At 36.7% G+C, this 17,967-nt stretch overlaps 1 protein-coding gene across 4 annotated transcripts in view; it reads right to left on the minus strand.

Moving 5' to 3' along the window:
- The window catches only part of LOC149068456 (axin-1-like), a 60,702-nt gene that overhangs the window by 10,535 nt on the left and 32,200 nt on the right, over positions 1 to 17,967 (minus strand). For all 4 annotated transcript variants that reach the window (XM_089251938.1, XM_089251941.1, XM_089251940.1 and 1 more), the window contains exons 2-6: positions 14,869 to 15,812; positions 8,580 to 8,711; positions 6,440 to 6,566; positions 3,992 to 4,111; positions 147 to 521 (exon numbers count right to left, since the gene is read on the minus strand). In XM_089251938.1, coding sequence (XP_089108064.1) covers positions 147 to 521; positions 3,992 to 4,111; positions 6,440 to 6,566; positions 8,580 to 8,711; positions 14,869 to 15,725 — 1,611 coding nt within the window. In that variant the 5' untranslated portion in view covers positions 15,726 to 15,812. The remainder of the gene's footprint in view (positions 1 to 146; positions 522 to 3,991; positions 4,112 to 6,439; positions 6,567 to 8,579; positions 8,712 to 14,868; positions 15,813 to 17,967) is intronic.

Here is a 17,967-nt window from a genome sequence, read left to right on the forward strand (position 1 = left end):
GAGAAAAAAATACTATTAGAAGCTAAAAGAAATTGATGAGAACAAATGAATAGATGATCGTTAAGTATCAAGCTTCATTTACACATCAGTATTTTGAAGCAAATCATCTTCAGAATACTAAGCAGTTTGAAGAAAACAACACATACCCTTCTTTGACGGCCCTGCTCAAAATTTGTGAAGGGAGGAGAGCATCTTCCGCTCTTGAAATCTCCGGCACTCTGAAAGCCTTGCAATTTGTTCAATTGGCTGCCCAATGGTGAACACGGTGCTCGCAGCCGCTGCTCATTTGAAGACAGCGAAGATGTCAGGCTTGCGGAATCTTCTTGAGCAACAGGTGGCGTGAGGCAACCAGGGGATTGTCCCGGTGTCTGATGGGATGAAGAAAAAACTCGGCTGACATGTTCGTCTAAAATCTGCTGAGGCTCATCTTCATGTTCCATCTGGGCTAACGAATTCTGCTTGCTGGATCCTGCACAACCGTCCTTTGTGGAGCTTTGATTCACCTTGAGGTTGGTAAACATCTAGAAAAGAAATCAATAAACTAATTATATTATATATATAAATCAGTTTTTTTTTTTGGAAAATTAAATATCAAATTTATCTTGTTCGTAGGTATAAAGAAGAGTGGGCCAAAACACCGGGTAGGGCATTATTTCCAAATCTATAGTGAAACCTATCATTGTGCACATCGCAATCCCTCCAAAAACATGTAAATTACTGCTCCGCAGCACTTAAAGAAATTTAAATAATATTAGGAAGTGGGTGGTTACTGTGTAATTTTATCAAAATTATTGCGGTTTTGAGGTAGAAATAATTTGATTTCGTGCTTTATATTATCTATTAATTAATGTCATTTATTTTCAAGCATTTATCACAGCTAAATGTTAGAAGAATCACAATCACAAGTGTATGAGTGGATTATGTTATCTTTACGGTAATGTGCAAAAAAAACCATCAGTGGAAAATTGAAGGCATCAAGAATGCTGATGCAGAGTGAAACCTGGTACCACCCGGTCACATAGTTTAAATTATAATATTCTCAAAATTAACAAAATATTTCACTTGGTGAATAAATAAAAGATAGAATTTGTCAAATTGCGAGTGTCCATTTGGCCTTTTGATGATCGAATTGGCCATTTGTCACAGTTGTATTGGAATTCACATTTTATAATGTGTCAATCTGGCTTAGGTTCTCTCTCATTTGGCTACAACTTTTTCCACCTGATAAGCCAAATTGCTATAATTGATAAAGAGTCAGGGAAGACCCCTGGTTCCTGCTAATCATCACAAAGCTCACCGATCCTTATACTTCCAGTACACAATACTGCACAAGTTTTTATGCATATATACACACATCTGGCAACCCTAGATCCCTGTATTCTTCGTATCTGAGCTGTTCAGTACCTACGACAAAACATTTTTTTTTAAACAAGTTTCACAGGCTGGACTGCGTTTTATCAATACAAATGAAGCACAGTCCAGACTAGTGGAGATGAGCTGCTCAAAAACCTAATTTTAGACCAAAGTGCGGGTGATTTTGATGGAGAAACAGGTTTAAGCATTAAGTGGACAGAAGGGCATGGACCGGATTTTACAAATTGCATTTCGAATGCTGATGAAGCAGATCAGCAAAGGTAAAATACAGTGAAACCTATCACTGTGCATACCATAGGCAGAAATAGACTTGGAGGTCTGGGGGGCACGGTCATTATTGCTGGGGACACGATGATGTCAATTCATATATACATTAGATCAGTCAACTCCACCTGTGACGCTGGGGGGCAATGGACGCCCCCTATCTTCACCCATGGTGCACACCTCCTGTTAATAGACACTTTTTCGAATTCCGTCAATGGGCTGCAATGTGTCACACCAAGGTACAATCTAAGAACACTCTCCACTAGCGGACAAAGGTTTCAGTCAGGGCCATCATTTCAACTTTTTCCTGGGGGGGGGGGGGGGGAGAAACACATGTACTCAATGTATATATATATACACATACAATTTTTAGTGTATTTTCAAAAGCCAGGGCCCCCCCCCCCAAATGACGGGCCTGGTTTCAGTCCCATAAGTTTTCATTATCAAATGCAGTAAAAATAATAAAAATAGAGGGAGCGTAGCTTGTATGTGCCAAAAACTATTGTAAGATTGACGTACTGCATTGTTTTCCTGCCATTTCCGTTCAATGAAGCAATAGTTTTCCCCTCTTTGGTGGCACATCATAAGGAGAACAATGCCCTTCACTCATCTAAATTTTCTGTTGATTCGGGTCATAAAACCAGTCGTTATGTGTATATATTCATGGACACAGAACTGCCTCTACTGGATACGAGGACCTAAAATAGTTGTGGAGTCCCTTTAGAAGACGGAAATCACATATTCTTTATGCTTTTCAGATTTCCTGGTTCAGAAGTTATAATATTAGATGCTTGTTGTTTGCTCATTGTTATGTTCTAGCATCAGTCTCGATTGTGAGATGGTCACCACATTCCTTCGAATTAAGTTCACAAATACTCTGTTGCAACATTCTTATTAATGGCTAACGATATATCAATCTGATCACAGAACCTTTCATAGTCCGAGTTGGTCCTCCTTCGAGCTCTGTCACATGCGTATATGACTTTATCGTTGCAGTAAAGATTGGTAAAGATGACGCGGTTTCAAAATAAAAAAAATCAGTAAAATACTGAAAAAAACTTGAAAAACCTTCATTTTCTTTCAACAAAAAAGATGATATATATATATATTTGAAAAAGAGATTTTCATAGTGTTGAGAGTATATTGCTCTGTATTTGAATGTGGCCGTCTGTAAAAACTATGGACAATTTGTACCAGTTGGCAACTCTGCTATTGTGGATATAATTAGAATCAGAGTGCCTATTGAAAAACAAGTTCCGTGTCAGTTCTGACCATTGATTTTTCTCGAGCAACTCTGTGAAAAATCTCCAAACGAAATATAGCTTACTTCTACTAATGTAATGCAATATTTCTAGATATTTATTCACAGGTGAAAATATTTATTATTGAAGCCCTACCAGAGAATATTCTTCAAAAAATTACCACAGAGAATTTGGCATCACTAGTAACAGGGATTCCAAAAGGTTATCCATACAAGGGCAGATGTGCCAACTTTTGGAATTCAGAAATCCCAAGATTCTTCCGAAGGGGAGTACCCCCCCCCCCCCCCCGGGCACTCATAGACTCGATCAAAAAAAAAATATTTCAAAAACATTTTTTTAAAATAAATTATGAAAAAGTTCCATTGCCCCCCCCCCCCAGCAGAATATAATTCCATGTCAGTCTTTCCATGCAGAATAGAGAAATCACATTTATGTATACTGTTCATAAAACATAAGTTTCCTTTCGTGGATGCTATCAGTGATTGATAATCTTGAGTATATGAACTCTCAAAAGCTTTATATTTAGCTGTATATAGCTTAAAGTTATATATTTTTTTTATCTAGCTTTTCTGAAGACATATTTAATCGGAGGAAACAATTAAAAAACTTCAAAATACAAAGCTGCTGACGAAAAAACTTGTGTTTACCGCTTGGCTGTTAATGGAATACAATAACGATTATACAGGAATTTCGGCAACCAAGGTCATGCCCCTGATAAATGATTGCCGATAAACACTATGTAAACAAAATCACGTCTTTGCCAGTTGCTTAAATGCGGTCACCAAGACTTTTTTATACGGCTGCTCGATGGAAATGACCACGGCTGTCCTCTATGGGTGTTTTCCCTAACGACGACTACTTTCATTGGCGTCACGACAACATGAAAGCTCTCTAAAATCTAATTTTCTGCAAAAATCTGGAGAAATTTTTAAAAATCCGGAGAGCGGGAGGAAGGATGAAAAATCCGGAGTCTCCCACCTAAATCCGGAGAGTTGGCAGGTCTGCAAGGGTAATAGATAGCCTTCTTACAAATAGCAATTTTTTTTAAAAAATTGACTCATATTAAAGTAATAATAAATTCAGACACTCACAGTTTCCAGCAAATCATTCATTGACTTTTTATCTTGCAATTTCTGAAGCTTTTCTGTGAGCAATGCTGCAAACCTTGATGGTGATGTAATAGCCTCTGTTGGACGAAATGTTTGTGTCCTCTGTGGATAAAAATTTAATGATATCAATCACGCATAATTGTTAACACAACATTATCACATGAACTAGAAAATTGTACAGGTGAAACAAGTGTATAATATGCACTCTGCTGTCTAACTTTCATAGCTACTAAGCCTTTAGCTGCTGAAATTCTCGTCCTTTACGTTTTCAACAACTAGAAACATATGCACAACATACTTGCCAATGGCTTAGAAAATATTAAACTTACTCTTCAAAATGCACAGTTTATACGGTGATTAAGAGGTCATATTAAAATGTCACGATTTTGAAAATGGTACATAACTGAAACTTCTTTGAAAATGCCGACCCCCCCCCCCCCCAAAGAAGAATGTTTTGCATTGTTCTGCAATGAGTCCTCTGCTGACAGGAAATGTTCTGCGGTAAAAATCCCCATAATAGTGTGTTTACATCACTTCTTAAAATTCTTCCGAATTGTTCTGCAGTAGCACTGATTGTTCTATGATGTACAATGCAGATTTTAGCATATTCTGCTTTGAAGGCTCCTTCCATTGCAAATATATTAAACTGTCCAAGCACAAGACAATTTTACTGGACAGAAAAAAATTCCCTGTTGAACCAACCCAATACAGTTGAACCTTGATATAATGTGGGGGGAAAAAAAAGAAAAATCTTATGGCCGTATTCACAGAGCGATTGTCAAATGGCCAATCTAATAACATGCACATGAATGTTAAAGTGCATGTTAGAAAAGACTGGCATTTTTGGCAAACCAGCAAGCAGCCGTGACAAGTCCACTGTGTTTAACGAGTGATGATCTTGATGCTGATTCATCAAAAAAGATCATGTGTTCTATTTCTCCTCCGCTGTAGAGAGTGTTTTTGAAAACAAGATGGAGGATGATCGCGTTGATTATTGCCGCAAGATGTTATTTGTTTTTGTTATTGATAGTTTTATTTTGTTGAATGAAGTAACGAATTAGAGAAATTTCAAGAAACAGATGTTTATGGCGGTGTGGTATAGCTGTCCATACGTTTTGGCCTCGTGACAAGAACCATGCTCAATCACATTTCTGGAAGATATGGAGGAATCCGATTACGATTCTCAAGCAGTTGATGAGGTATGTAAAGCTTTATTTAACAGTTATTTATTTCCTTTTTATAAAATTATTATATAAACAAATTTAGGTATACAAGTGTGATACATAATGCTCCTGATTATCTCTCAACGAAGATCCCCACATCCTGAAGCCGGGCCCCAAGGACAGGATTTTTTACGGGCCTGTTCAAAGAAAATTTACAATGTAAAAACAAAAAAATTACAATCAACCCTGGCCCAGGGCTGGAGTTCTGTCAGCATCCCCACCCCATTCTCCCATGTGACAACTGGTGCTTTTTTAAAATAATATTATACAAAAAATATTTCCTGTTTTTTAATCAAGGGAACCTTAGTGCCACTTTGCAACACATTGAAGCGTAACTGCACTAAATTATTTAAGTGCTAAGTTTAGCTCCCTATATTTTTCTAAAATTTTTCCATGTGCAAAATCTAGAAAAAAGAGCAGTTTCCTTTCTGCACTGTATCTAGGGATTAAATTCAAGTCTATATTTTTACTCCAAAGATCTTCTGTACTTCTTTTAATCATGAACTTTACCACATATGAATAACATGTATACCATACCAGGATAATTTTACTTCAACATCATCGAAGTTACATAAAGAAAACACATAACTTAAATTGTGATTTAAATCAATGATTTTTTTTTTAAATCAAGTGATTTAAAAAATCATTTGAGTGAAGATGATTTTGAGCGAAATATAAAAAATATCATTGTAGTTGTTCTCAATCTCTTGTTGTAGTTGTCAAAATCTCCTCAAAATATTGTTATAAAGGGATTTATTGTAGTGAAAGACATTATTATATAGAGAGGAGCTTAACATGAGAGGAGACTACAGACAGTTCTGTTATTGTTATATTGAATGTAGTTGTAGCGAGGTTTCACTGTATTCAATAAATTCTAATAGACACAGAGAACTACTACTATAAACCCTATTCATATTTTTCTGTGGAACTTCTAATTGGTACATGTTGGAAAGTGCATGTATGTATTGTGACCTTGTATGAATGTTACGTTTGTTTCTGTGTAATGCTTGCCATGGCACTGGCATCGGCCACATCTATTCTTTGAACTATGGGTGACGTGTTACGATTGAAAAACATAAAAAAACTGCATAAAATATATAAACCTAAAATTTCTGTTCCAGATTATATTTTAAAAAACATATTCCTACAATTTAATAAATTGATTAACATACGTGTTTTAATGATACATGGAAGAAAAAGGACTCACGGGTATCTTGGTAAATGATAGTGGGTCGGCATTTACCACAGCAGTCTTCATTCCTCGTTGCTGATGGTATCGCTGTATCCTCATCGAAGCTACTTTATCTGAAGATTTGTGTGATGATAAATTCTCCCTGATAAAAAAAAGTCGCGGTTAGAGTGAATTCACTGATGACAATTTTCAGAAAGCATGGGTTTCATGGCAAATTAGTTAAGCGAACAATCCCTTTGTAAGTCAAATTTTTTTCATAATGAAAAAATTAAAAATTGCCAATCAATTTCTTTCTTTTACATTGATACACACACATGATGAATCAACATGTTTGGGTTTATATCCATTCTTTTTTCATTTCAACATCACAAACTTTAGAATTATATCTTGGAAATTATCAAAGACCTGCGTTCTATCCCCCCCCCACCCTTTTTCACACTAGGAAGACCAAAACCGCACTTTTCACCATTTTCAATTTTCTCACTATTTCATAGTGAACCAGATTGTTTAGAACAGTGGTTCTCAACCTTTTTTGACTCGTGGAGACATTTTTAGTGAAAAAATTCTATGACGGAGCCCTGTAGGCCCATTCCTTAATTATTCACCAAAGTTACCGATTTAGCTTTACTATTTAAAAATATTAGAATTTTATTTATTTTTATAATTTTTATCTTTCTTCCCCTCGAGCGGCCATGGAGCCTCTGGAGAGTGCACAAAGAGCGCCGAGAGCTCCATAAAGCACCGGTTGAAAACCACTGGTTTAGAATGTTGAAATTTTGCAACTTTCCCTATAAATACTAAAACTTATGCTGTCAAACTATCATCAACTTAGAAAAAAACAAATGGCCAAGATATTTGTAGTTTTACCGAAAAAGGCCATGACTGTCAATTTGAATGATAATGTTATAGATGCTTTCACTACTTGCACAGCGAATATTTCATTGAATCATTATAAATTTTTTCCAATATGCAGGACGTTTATAACTAAACTTGCTGTACTCAGTAGTTTTTCTCTCAGAAACTACTTATCTGAATACAGCCAAATTTCCCAAGATATCTTAGCGAGACCGTGGGAAAGAGATTTATGAAAAATAAAATAAAAAATTGAATTTTTTACCCCCAGTAGCGCTTTTTTATTGCATTGTCTTTCCCCCCCCCCCCCATGGTCCATATAATGTATATGTTACAGTAAACGTTTTATACGGCCCACTTGTCTTCTAACTTCCAATCAGAATGCTATTCGAGAACAGAGGAAACTTGGGGTGGGTGACAACTTTCCTTCAAATTTGAATATCTCAGTGAATGTTGCACTTAGAAAAAAGTGGAATTCTCTTTTTTTTTTTGTCATCAGGAGAGACAGGGTAATAACTTTCTAGTTGAAAGTTAAAAGACAGCCCTCAAAGCAGAATGTTTTGGATTTTCTGCAAGGATCCCTCGGCTGACTGGAAATATTCTACAGCAAATATTCCCATAATAGTGTTTCCTACACTTTTCTTATAATTCTTTCAGATTTTTCTGCAGTAGCACTGATTGTTCTACGACATGTCACAGATTTTGGCATGTTCTGCTTTGGGGAAGACAGGTGGACTGTCATAAAAAGTTGACAATTCTAGTTTAATAACTATACAATGACTTGCAACATGAATGATATATATATCCAAATGATACACATTATTTGGTACTTTTTCTATTTGGGAGTGTGCCTCTAGGGTCAGCGGTGCACCAGTAAAATGTCATGCACCCTGTACAGGGAAAAGGTTCAAATCCATATTCACCAGATCTTCAAATTATTTTAACTATATCATATTTTGATTTCATCACATTTCAATAACTTATAACGCAAGGTTTTCATTTCTTCAGATATTTTTGAATAGAGGGAAAATTAATTTGAATTTCGTGATTTGATCACGATTTAAATCGGCGCGCATACCATGTTCAGAAAATATCAATAAATATTCATTACATGTATAAATAAAATGCTGCAAGTAACTAACAAATAGTCAACAGCGTTGAGTATATCAACAAAAGCGTGAACATTTTAATAGATATTTTGTATACAGAAAAATGTATATAATGCGGAGATCCTTCTGTGCATTTGTTTCTAGAAGCTGTAAATACTTTTCTGAGTGGGAAAAAGAAAAAAAACGACACATACGTGCTATTGGCAATGGATATGGCGTCATCCGTCTGAACATCCGAAGAGGCACTATCTTGAGCTGATGGAGGTAGGTACGGGGCGTAATTACAAGAGGTGTTGTAACCAGATATTGAAGCCTTGTGGTAAATCCTTCAAGAAAATGTCACAAAAGGATAAATTAGTAAAGAAACAAAAAGATAAAACTTGTAATAGTGCAATATAATTACAGCAACTCTTTTCAAAACATATTTTTTTGATGAACATCAATTCTCATACAAATATATATTTAAGATACTCGAGAAATACATCTTACAGAAATATATATCACATGTTTATAAAATAAAATTGAAAAATATTGATCCATCATCCGCCTAGTTACCATGGGCGGAGATACGGGGGGGGGGGGGCAGTGTCAAAGGTGGAGTCGACTGAGCTAATGTATATATGAATTGACATCGTGTCCCCAGTGTGTCTACCAACACGAAATGGAGAGGGGAGAAATCTCACGAAGTCGTGCAACAGTCAAAAATAGCATGATATTGGACAGTTTCTCTCTCACAATATACATGCATATATGCTTGGCACCAGAGAAATTTGGCTAGCATCAAAATTTTTTCACTGATTCACCAAGCCATGTGGTAGAGATGCTGACATGAATTACAAAATCATTTTGTCCAAAAGGTCGTAAGTTTGGAAATCATACATAGAACATTTTTGGCACCAGTGAAATTTTTTTGATCATCCTGATACTCAACGTTTTGCTTTGTTCTGCAACTGGTCCGTGGATGATTGAAAGATGATCTGCAGTAAATGTTCAGTAAGTTCTGCAAAGGGATATGATGGACGAGGTGCATGTGTGGTTTAGTAATAGTAAATATTCAGTGGTGGTCAGCTGAAGTTGGTTTTCTGTGGTTCCACACATTGAGGCACGAATGCAAGCCAATCTCTCCATTAGAAAGTCTTGCCACAGAAAGCATCAGGCCTACAATGGTACAAATCTTCAATCATTGCACTTCACTCGTAATAAGGTTTTTAACAGCTGGCGAAGATATATTTTTGGAAAGAGAAAATTCAACTGTCCCCTGCAGGTAATTAAACTCGTGCCCTTTCACTTTCCAGGTGAACACCCTAGACCACTAGACTACAGACGCAACAAATATTTCGACTTTTCTTTGGAGCTTGTGTACACTGAACGGAACTGTACATGGACGGTCAGACCTAACTCAGACCAGAGCTCACAATTGCTGACAATGCCACCAGATGGTGACTTATCCGAGGAAGATGTCAGACTTCACTCATAGTTCAAATAGTAGATGGCAGCATTATATATAACAAGCATTACACAGAAACAAACTTCACATTAAAATTTTTTTATTTTCACTACACGGACACTCCAACATGTACCAATTCGTTAGAAGTTCACAAAAAAGAATATAATGAGGTGCATGTGCAATTCTGCGACATACCCTTGAACCCCAATGGCAATGCCACCATTTGTCTCAGATTTCTGCTGCTATAATGAGCTAGGTTATATAAAATCACAAATTAACATGTATAATCCCCTATACATAAGATTCGTTCACTGAAAAATTTTGGAACTAAGCGGAGTTCGTGCTAAATCGGGAGGGGGGGGGGGGGGACACTACAACTGGATTTGACTGCAGATTTCAGCATATCCAACTTAAAGGGGTCAACACATCTGCTGCAATTCATTGTGCACATCCGAGTTTCTTTTTCTCATTTTGGCTCAGACCTTCTGAAATTTCTCGGGACTACTGAGTCAGGTAATTACATATACTGAAGCTTGACAAACACTGGAGGTCGCAATTGTGATTGCAAAGTTAGAATCCCCAGAGATTAAACATTAGAAAAACTTGATTGAACCGCATTTGCTTCTGTGAGAGATACCTCAGAAATCCTGAAGGTGGGGGTGGTTCCAACATGACATCATTTCTGTAAATACTTCAAACTCTACAATCCAGATGGCAATTCCTCTTGAAAATTCGGTAACTAGGCTGATTGACAGTCAATTCGCAATAACTCAGGCTCCGATACTTCGAATATATGCTTAAGTCAAAGTTTTTACTCTGGCTCCAGAATTTTTTTTTTTGTATTTTAATATTGAAATTTTCCCTTAACTCAATTTTAACTAATTTTCCCTTAACTTACTACTCTAAGTCAGTTTTTGTGAGAGAAATTTTTTTAAAAAAATAACATTTAATCTCCCAGTGGGGAATTGAAAGTGTAATGTACATACATAAAAGAACTTTCTTTATTTCCCTTTCCCTTCTACTCCAGTTTTGCTTGTTTTTGTTTTGATAAATGCTCACCAATGACAATCAACTTGATCATCTGTGTCTGGAATTCATTTGGCGCACATCCGGTCTTTGTCAAAATCTCAAAATTGCTATTCTGCCTCTTCGGGCAAATTCTAATTGTGCATAGATTTTTTTAAAAACTTTGAAGTAAAAATTGTGAAAGCTTTACATTTGAAAGAGAAAAAAAAACAAATTATCAATGAAATGAAATACAATTCTTAAGCAAAAATTTGTTGTTCCAAAGTAAGGAATCTCAATACCGTACCGAAGTTCTTGGAAAAAACAAGGACATTATTCGAGCAAGACTAATTATTCATTCCACACTTTTAATTTGATGCTCAATTAAATTATTATATTATATTTAATTTATTTGTGCAAATTTCTTTATTTCCAGTAGTTTGGAATCAAGATTTTTGATAAGTTTTTTTTTGTCAACCGCTGCATGTTTGACTTAAAGATTTGACTGTGTATGCTTCAGTCTAGATCACAAACACAACATTTTTGACAGAACCTAAGATCGTCATCATCAATGATACATTCGAAGCAAAGTTCCTAAGACTAGTTCGCCCCCGTGTTCAGCAGCCGCCACTCATCTGCCTTGGGCTTTTCTTTAGTTGGTTATAGCTCGTACATCCTGTGTCATTTAGTAGCGTTGAGATCCGGGTGATCCTGGGCCTTTTCCCTTCTATTGTGCCTTCCCTCACATCTTGCAGAAACCCGCCACAATGGAGAACATGGTCCCAACCAGAGTGGGCATCTGTATTTAATCCTTTTCAGGATTTAATGACACTCTACAACTTGTGGTAGTACTTGGGAATTTTTAAGTGCCCAGCTTATGCGCCTTCCACACCACATCTCCAGCGCTTCCAATGGTTTTGTCTCTCTCTTGTTTATGGTCCATGTCTCTGATCCGTATAGTGCGGTGCACCACACATATACCTTAATCAGGCCTTTTCATAGTTTAATCGGTAAGGTTTTGTTCATTCACAATCCTTGTTTAGAAAGGGCGATTCTAGATCTAAAACCTAAGATCAGGGCTGGACAAATGACCAATAAAAAATCTAGGCAAGAGAAGAAAATGGTCCAAAATAATGTTTCTTTTGACTTTTTCAGGACATAGTGATCCTTTTTCCCTTTTTCATGTTGGCAGATATGCTGCTAGGAATTCCAAACATTTTGTGCTGCTCTCAGTCTGCAATTTAATAACTACACAGAGAATATTTTAGGTGCCAATAGCAATTTTTTCAGTCGCCATGTTGACTGGGATTTGTCCAACTCTGCCTAAGGCTGGAATTCACTATAAAAGTTTTATCAAAATTATTTTATAAAACTTGACAAATGCGACCAATAAGCTGATCAGTTGCATTTGTTCGAATGTAACCAATAAGTTTATTATTGATTACATTTTTCCAGTTTTATGAAAGAATTTTTATAAAACTTTTATAGTGCAATCCCGGACTAAGATAGGAAACTTTTATAGAGTGATGGGAAAATATAGTCAGGTCTTGAAAACGTCAGGTCAAGCACTACTTGACAAAAAAAATTATGTGCAGTCAAGTATTTTGGGATCCAAGTATATTTTTATTCATGGGGCCAATAATCACACAAAGAAAATTCTAGGTGCTGATACAAATTTTCAGTCACAATGGTGACCTGACGCTGAGATTTACCAAGCCCTCATGCAACATACAATTCATTTTTCGGAAATTCACCACCTTCACAGCTTTTATCCCCCAGCCTGTTATAAGGGAGGTACAAAAAAATTATACTGTTTTCGGTGAATACATAAAGTTCATATCTCTTTGCCCCAGTTAATAGAAAAAAATTTATCAGCATAAAAAATGTATTGCCCCTGGAATACCAGCATTTCTTCATATAAACAAGGCGAATGCATGCGCTTTCATTCATGTCTCAATCAAGTATAAGCGTTCAAAACAGTATGGTTTTTTTAAAGCTAAAGACAAAAAAAACCTGATAGCATAGCTGCCAACTTTGGAGAATGAGAGTTGGAGAGGTTGGTAGAAGGGTTATGCACCTCAGCCGGTGTTTAACACTGACGAAACTCTACTATTTTGGAAGGAAATACCCCCAAAGCAGAATGTGCCAAAATCTGTGACGTTCGTCGCAGAACAATTAGCGATGCTGCAGAACAATTCGGAAGAATTTTAAGAAAAGTGCAAAAAACACTATTACATATATGGGGATTTTTACAGCAGAACATTTCCAGTCAGCCAAGGGCTAGTCGCAGAACAGTGCTGAACATTCTGCTTTGGGGGGGGAAATACCACAAAGAACATTTATCACCCAAGAAGAAAAGTGAGCCACTGGTTTTAAGACAAGTAAAGATGTACTTACTATATTGTTTTGTGCAAATGCGTATGGGCACATAAGCCCACCGTCATTTCAAATCTACGTTGAAGGGAAAGGATAAGTCAAAGCTCAGAGTATTTTGAATAAACAATAAAAAAAGCTTGGACTATGAAAACCCTTTTCCAAGATTGGTTTAAATCATAGTTTCCCAAACTTTTTGTTCCATCGCCCCCTTCTTCAGAGAAATTTTTCTCTCATCGCCCCCCAACTCAAGCGAACCCATAGGATCCCATGTTATACCCATGGCTTCTATCGCCCCCTTGGACCTTTCCATCGCCCACCAGGGGGCGATATTTCCCACTTTGGGAAACACTGGTTTAAATGGTGTTTCGTTCCGGAAGTACCTTGAGAGGGAAGACATGCCATTCAAAGTTTTTTTGATACTGAATAATAAATACTACTGGACACCCAGATATCAATGAGTTCAAAACTGATGGTGTGGAAGTCCTTCTTTATATGCCTCCAAATACAACATCATTCCACCCCTTGATCAGAGGTAATGAGAGTATTTAAGGCTCACTATACATATGACACAATGGAGATGATAGTGGATGCAATAGAAGATGCAAATGCAGAAAATATCTTGAAGGTATGGAAGAATTACACTGTCGCTAATGCCATTACTGTCATCACTAGAGCCATGGCAGCTCTTAAGAGAGAAATTGTCAACTTGGGATGGATTAACCTTTAGCCACAATGAGCGCTATAGGACAACCCTTTCTACAGAGTCAACTGAAGAGATTATAGAAGACATTGTCACGTTAGCGAAACAGGTGGGTGGAGAAGGGTTCAATGATGTGGATGTAGAGGAAGTCAAACAGCTAATCAATAGCAATTCAGAGGCATTGATAGAGGAGGAATTAATGCAACTGACTGCTCGTGAAACAAGGTGGTACCAGATGAAGATCAAGATAAAGAAGTGGACGACAAGTTCACCATAGCGGAAGGGCTTTGCAAGTTCAAATCAGCAATACATTATTTTCTGACATAGATCCCTCTATGGCAGGTTCTTCCCATGTAGAAAAATTAGTAGAGGAAGCCTTGTCAACATATTCGAACATACTTGATGATATAAAGTTGATATAAAGAAGAAACGGCAAACAGAAATCACAATGTTCTTTCAGAAAACATCACCAACAACTGCTGCACCCTCTTTTACATTCCCTTCTGTGTCACCCCTGTTCTTCCCATGATGTTCAATAAACAAGATGAGAAAAAACTATGGTTTCAGTTATTTGCAGATTTCCGTATTCGCGGTCACCCTGGAACGTAAACACTGAGAATACCGGGGGGAGGCGACTGTAGTCTCAAATTGAATCACAGTAACAAAAAAAACCACTACTGGATACGAAACGGGATATACAGACTTAATGGGACACATGATCAAAGCAAACGATTCACCTCGTTGATTTCGAATGCTGAAAAGCTGAACTGATACGGACTGTTTGGTGAATTCAGTCCTCCCAAAAATATGAAGTTTTTTTTAATATTTATTTAGCGTAATGGTGACAATTTACATTACGCTTGTGACGTGATTTTGGGGGATTAAAACAAAATCAACAGTCTAAGCGCTTTAAATGCAAACTATATATATGTATAGATCGCGAAAGACTACTTACCCAGCCTTATTTTCGGATTTTGCCCTGCCGAGATGGCTCATTAAACGTCTCGTTGGTAAAGCTACTGTTTCTGAAATAGAGAACCTGTTGCAAACTGATTGCTCCAACTCACTCTCTTCAAACACTACAGGCAGCATGTCTATCCTCGGGGGCTCACTGTCTGATAAGCAACTCACACTGCTGTCACTGTCCGGAAAAGACACTCTGTCTGGTGTCCTGCATCCTTCTTGTGCCATCTGCACAAACTGGATGTATATGTCCGACCTCAAGAAATTTGGATATGTAGTCTTCACCATCCTGAACTCAACATCTTTACAAGCCGCATCAAACACAGTCTCGTCTAGTTCAGTTTTATTTGACATCTTACTGTCTATGACGTCTTTCGTTTCGGGTCTGATCCCCAGTTTTGATGAAGAAGCCCGCACATAATTCCTGTATAATACTTTTATCATGTTCAGTTTAAGATTTGGGTCCACTTGATTCCTGATACCCTGGCAAGCCAGCAGGAAGTCGAGACTGCTGGTATCCTGCACTTCCTCTTTAAGGTACTGTCCGAAAAGTTTGACACCATCGTGATCCTCCAACAGGTTATGTAGACCTTCTGCCCACTTTGTATAAGGTGGCGTCCCAGATGGGACTGGGCTATCACTGGTGTCGGCGCCACTGTTACTTTTGCAGTCCCATTCTGTCACAGGGGAAGAAGGCCTAGCTGCCATTTGCAAGAAAAGTGTGTCCTGCGTTTTTTTCGGGACCTCTGCTTCCCTGATAGAAGCTAATTGTTCTTGACCATCAGCGGGAAGACGATGCGGTGACTGTGCAGCGATAGCCCGAGAACTGAGCTCTGCCTCCCTGTTCATCACGAAGATTCTGCCTCCTTCCTCCTTTTTTTTTTCTTTTCAGAGCCACCACATATTCATCTCAGGACGAAAGAACACAAATTTAGCCTGCCATAATGAAAAGAAAAAATATAGTCTGTAAGATAAAATGTAACACATCATAATATTAATTTTGCTGATGAATAGCTTGCATATACAATGAAACTTCACTACAATGATTTATTCAATATATAACAATAAATCCATCAACAACAATATTTTTTCAGGTCTCATTCGACTGAAGTTGTTTTCTTGTGGCTCCCAACTTTGAGGTGTGAAGGCAAGCCGACCTCCCCATTAAAAAGTCTTGGAACAGACAGCAACAGGCTTACAAACGATACAAATATCAGGGGGTTGAAGCTACGGTCACATTTTTTGCAAAATGCAAAAGAAAATCTTAGAATGCGAAAGAAGTAGTAGTTGCTACTTTCGCAAAAATATGTACAGGAAGTACGAAACGAGTAGACATCCATCTATCAATCATTATCATTTTACTAAAGCTTTTTTTCCCCATTGTTAAAGGAATTTTTCATCTAGATGAAACCCCGACAAATATTCAATCATTATGTTTCACTTCTGAAATATAGATGGTAGCAATGAAAAATCAGGCAACACAAGATTCGCACTTAGGCTGTTAGGTACACATACTTACACTCCCAGCACAACTCATTAGGTAGCAAATTATCCATGGTGATAGACTTGAGTTGTGTTCGGTTTGAAAGAAAAAGTCTCATTTGGAAGATCTATACTCGTCAATATAACGATAATCCCTTAACATAAAATTTTTTTCTTAGTCTACGGAGTATCATCATATTCAGATTTCACAGCAATTCAAAAATGATAGTAAATCTCACATGATTTGACATTCCCGATGACCCTCAAAGCAGAATGTTTTGCATCTTTCTGCAAGGAGCCCTTGGCTCGCTGAGAATGTTTTGTGGTAAAAAAATTTTAACATTTTATTTTCTTGAAAGTATTCTTTCAAGATCAGTGTTGATGAAAATCATGATTTTAAAAAAAAAATTTAATTTTTTTTGATTCAAATCAATTTTTTTAAATATTGTCTCTAAAATTTAAATAATAAATTTTTAAATTTAAATATTGTGGCTAAATATGACTGAACGATATTTAAAATCCTAAAGATAAATATATTTTTTAAGCATAGAAATCAGACTAACACCAATTTTATAGACATCATCGAACTTTGTAAATAAAATAAGTGCACAGTCATACACGGAACAAAAATTTATTTATATGCATAGAGTATATAATAGTATAATCCATAATAATTATTGAAAATTTCTGGTAATTTTACCCTTTATCAAGTCAAGGGTTGAAAAAAAAAAATCAAATAACCCCCGCCCCCCCGATTTCTTTATTTAGATTCAATATTTACTCACACATTTTAAGTTTGAAATGTTGACTTATTGGGGGTGTTAAATAGTTTCCATAACAATTATAGTTCCCGCATTTCAACTTATAGGCAATATTAAGCTCTAAAGATCTTTCTTTTAAATAAATCACATTAGCATACTGAACTACTATAAATCCCATTTATCATATGAAACAATATCTAAGAACAAATCGTTCTATGTTTAAAACAATATTAAAATTTGTACTTGATAAAAAAGAAAATCCAATATTTACATATGCAACTAACATTCATTAATATAATCAATTTAAATATTATGAAGTAATATCTTTCGGACAAGATTTTTATCCCCAGAATGGAAATTTACTACAGGCTTTGTGGAAGTAGCCAATACACTATCTATGGGAATAATTGTCACATTCAGGAAGCAAAATATGTCCCATGTCTTTTTGATTATTACTGTATAACACTCTCTTTAACAACTTCACTTTCTTCACGAGAAAGAATGCTCTTTGAGGAGACTTAAGAAACCTCTTTCGGGCTGTTCAAGTATTACGTAAGCAAATTTTTAGCCTTTTCTGACCCCCCCCCCCCTTGTCAGCGAAATGTTGTCATCACTGCCCCCTACCTCCTAACGCATATTGGTGGGATCAGAAACGTATGCAGGAGGAGGGGGGGGGATAGGGGGCTCGTGTGCCTCCCCGACGAAAAAAATTTAAATTTTGAAAGAAAATACCTTTTATATGCTATTGTAATCAACATTTCTGTTAATTTCAATACTATTTGAAAGGTAAGAACTCTAAATTTCTCTTTAAAAAATTCATTGCAACCCACCCTTTAAGACATATATGA

Source organism: Pholcus phalangioides, unplaced genomic scaffold (genome assembly GCF_987345545.1).
Source record: "Pholcus phalangioides strain wild (caught in Gottingen) unplaced genomic scaffold, Ppha-v1.0 ptg000027l_1, whole genome shotgun sequence".
Taxonomy (NCBI): Eukaryota; Metazoa; Arthropoda; class Arachnida; order Araneae; family Pholcidae; genus Pholcus; species Pholcus phalangioides.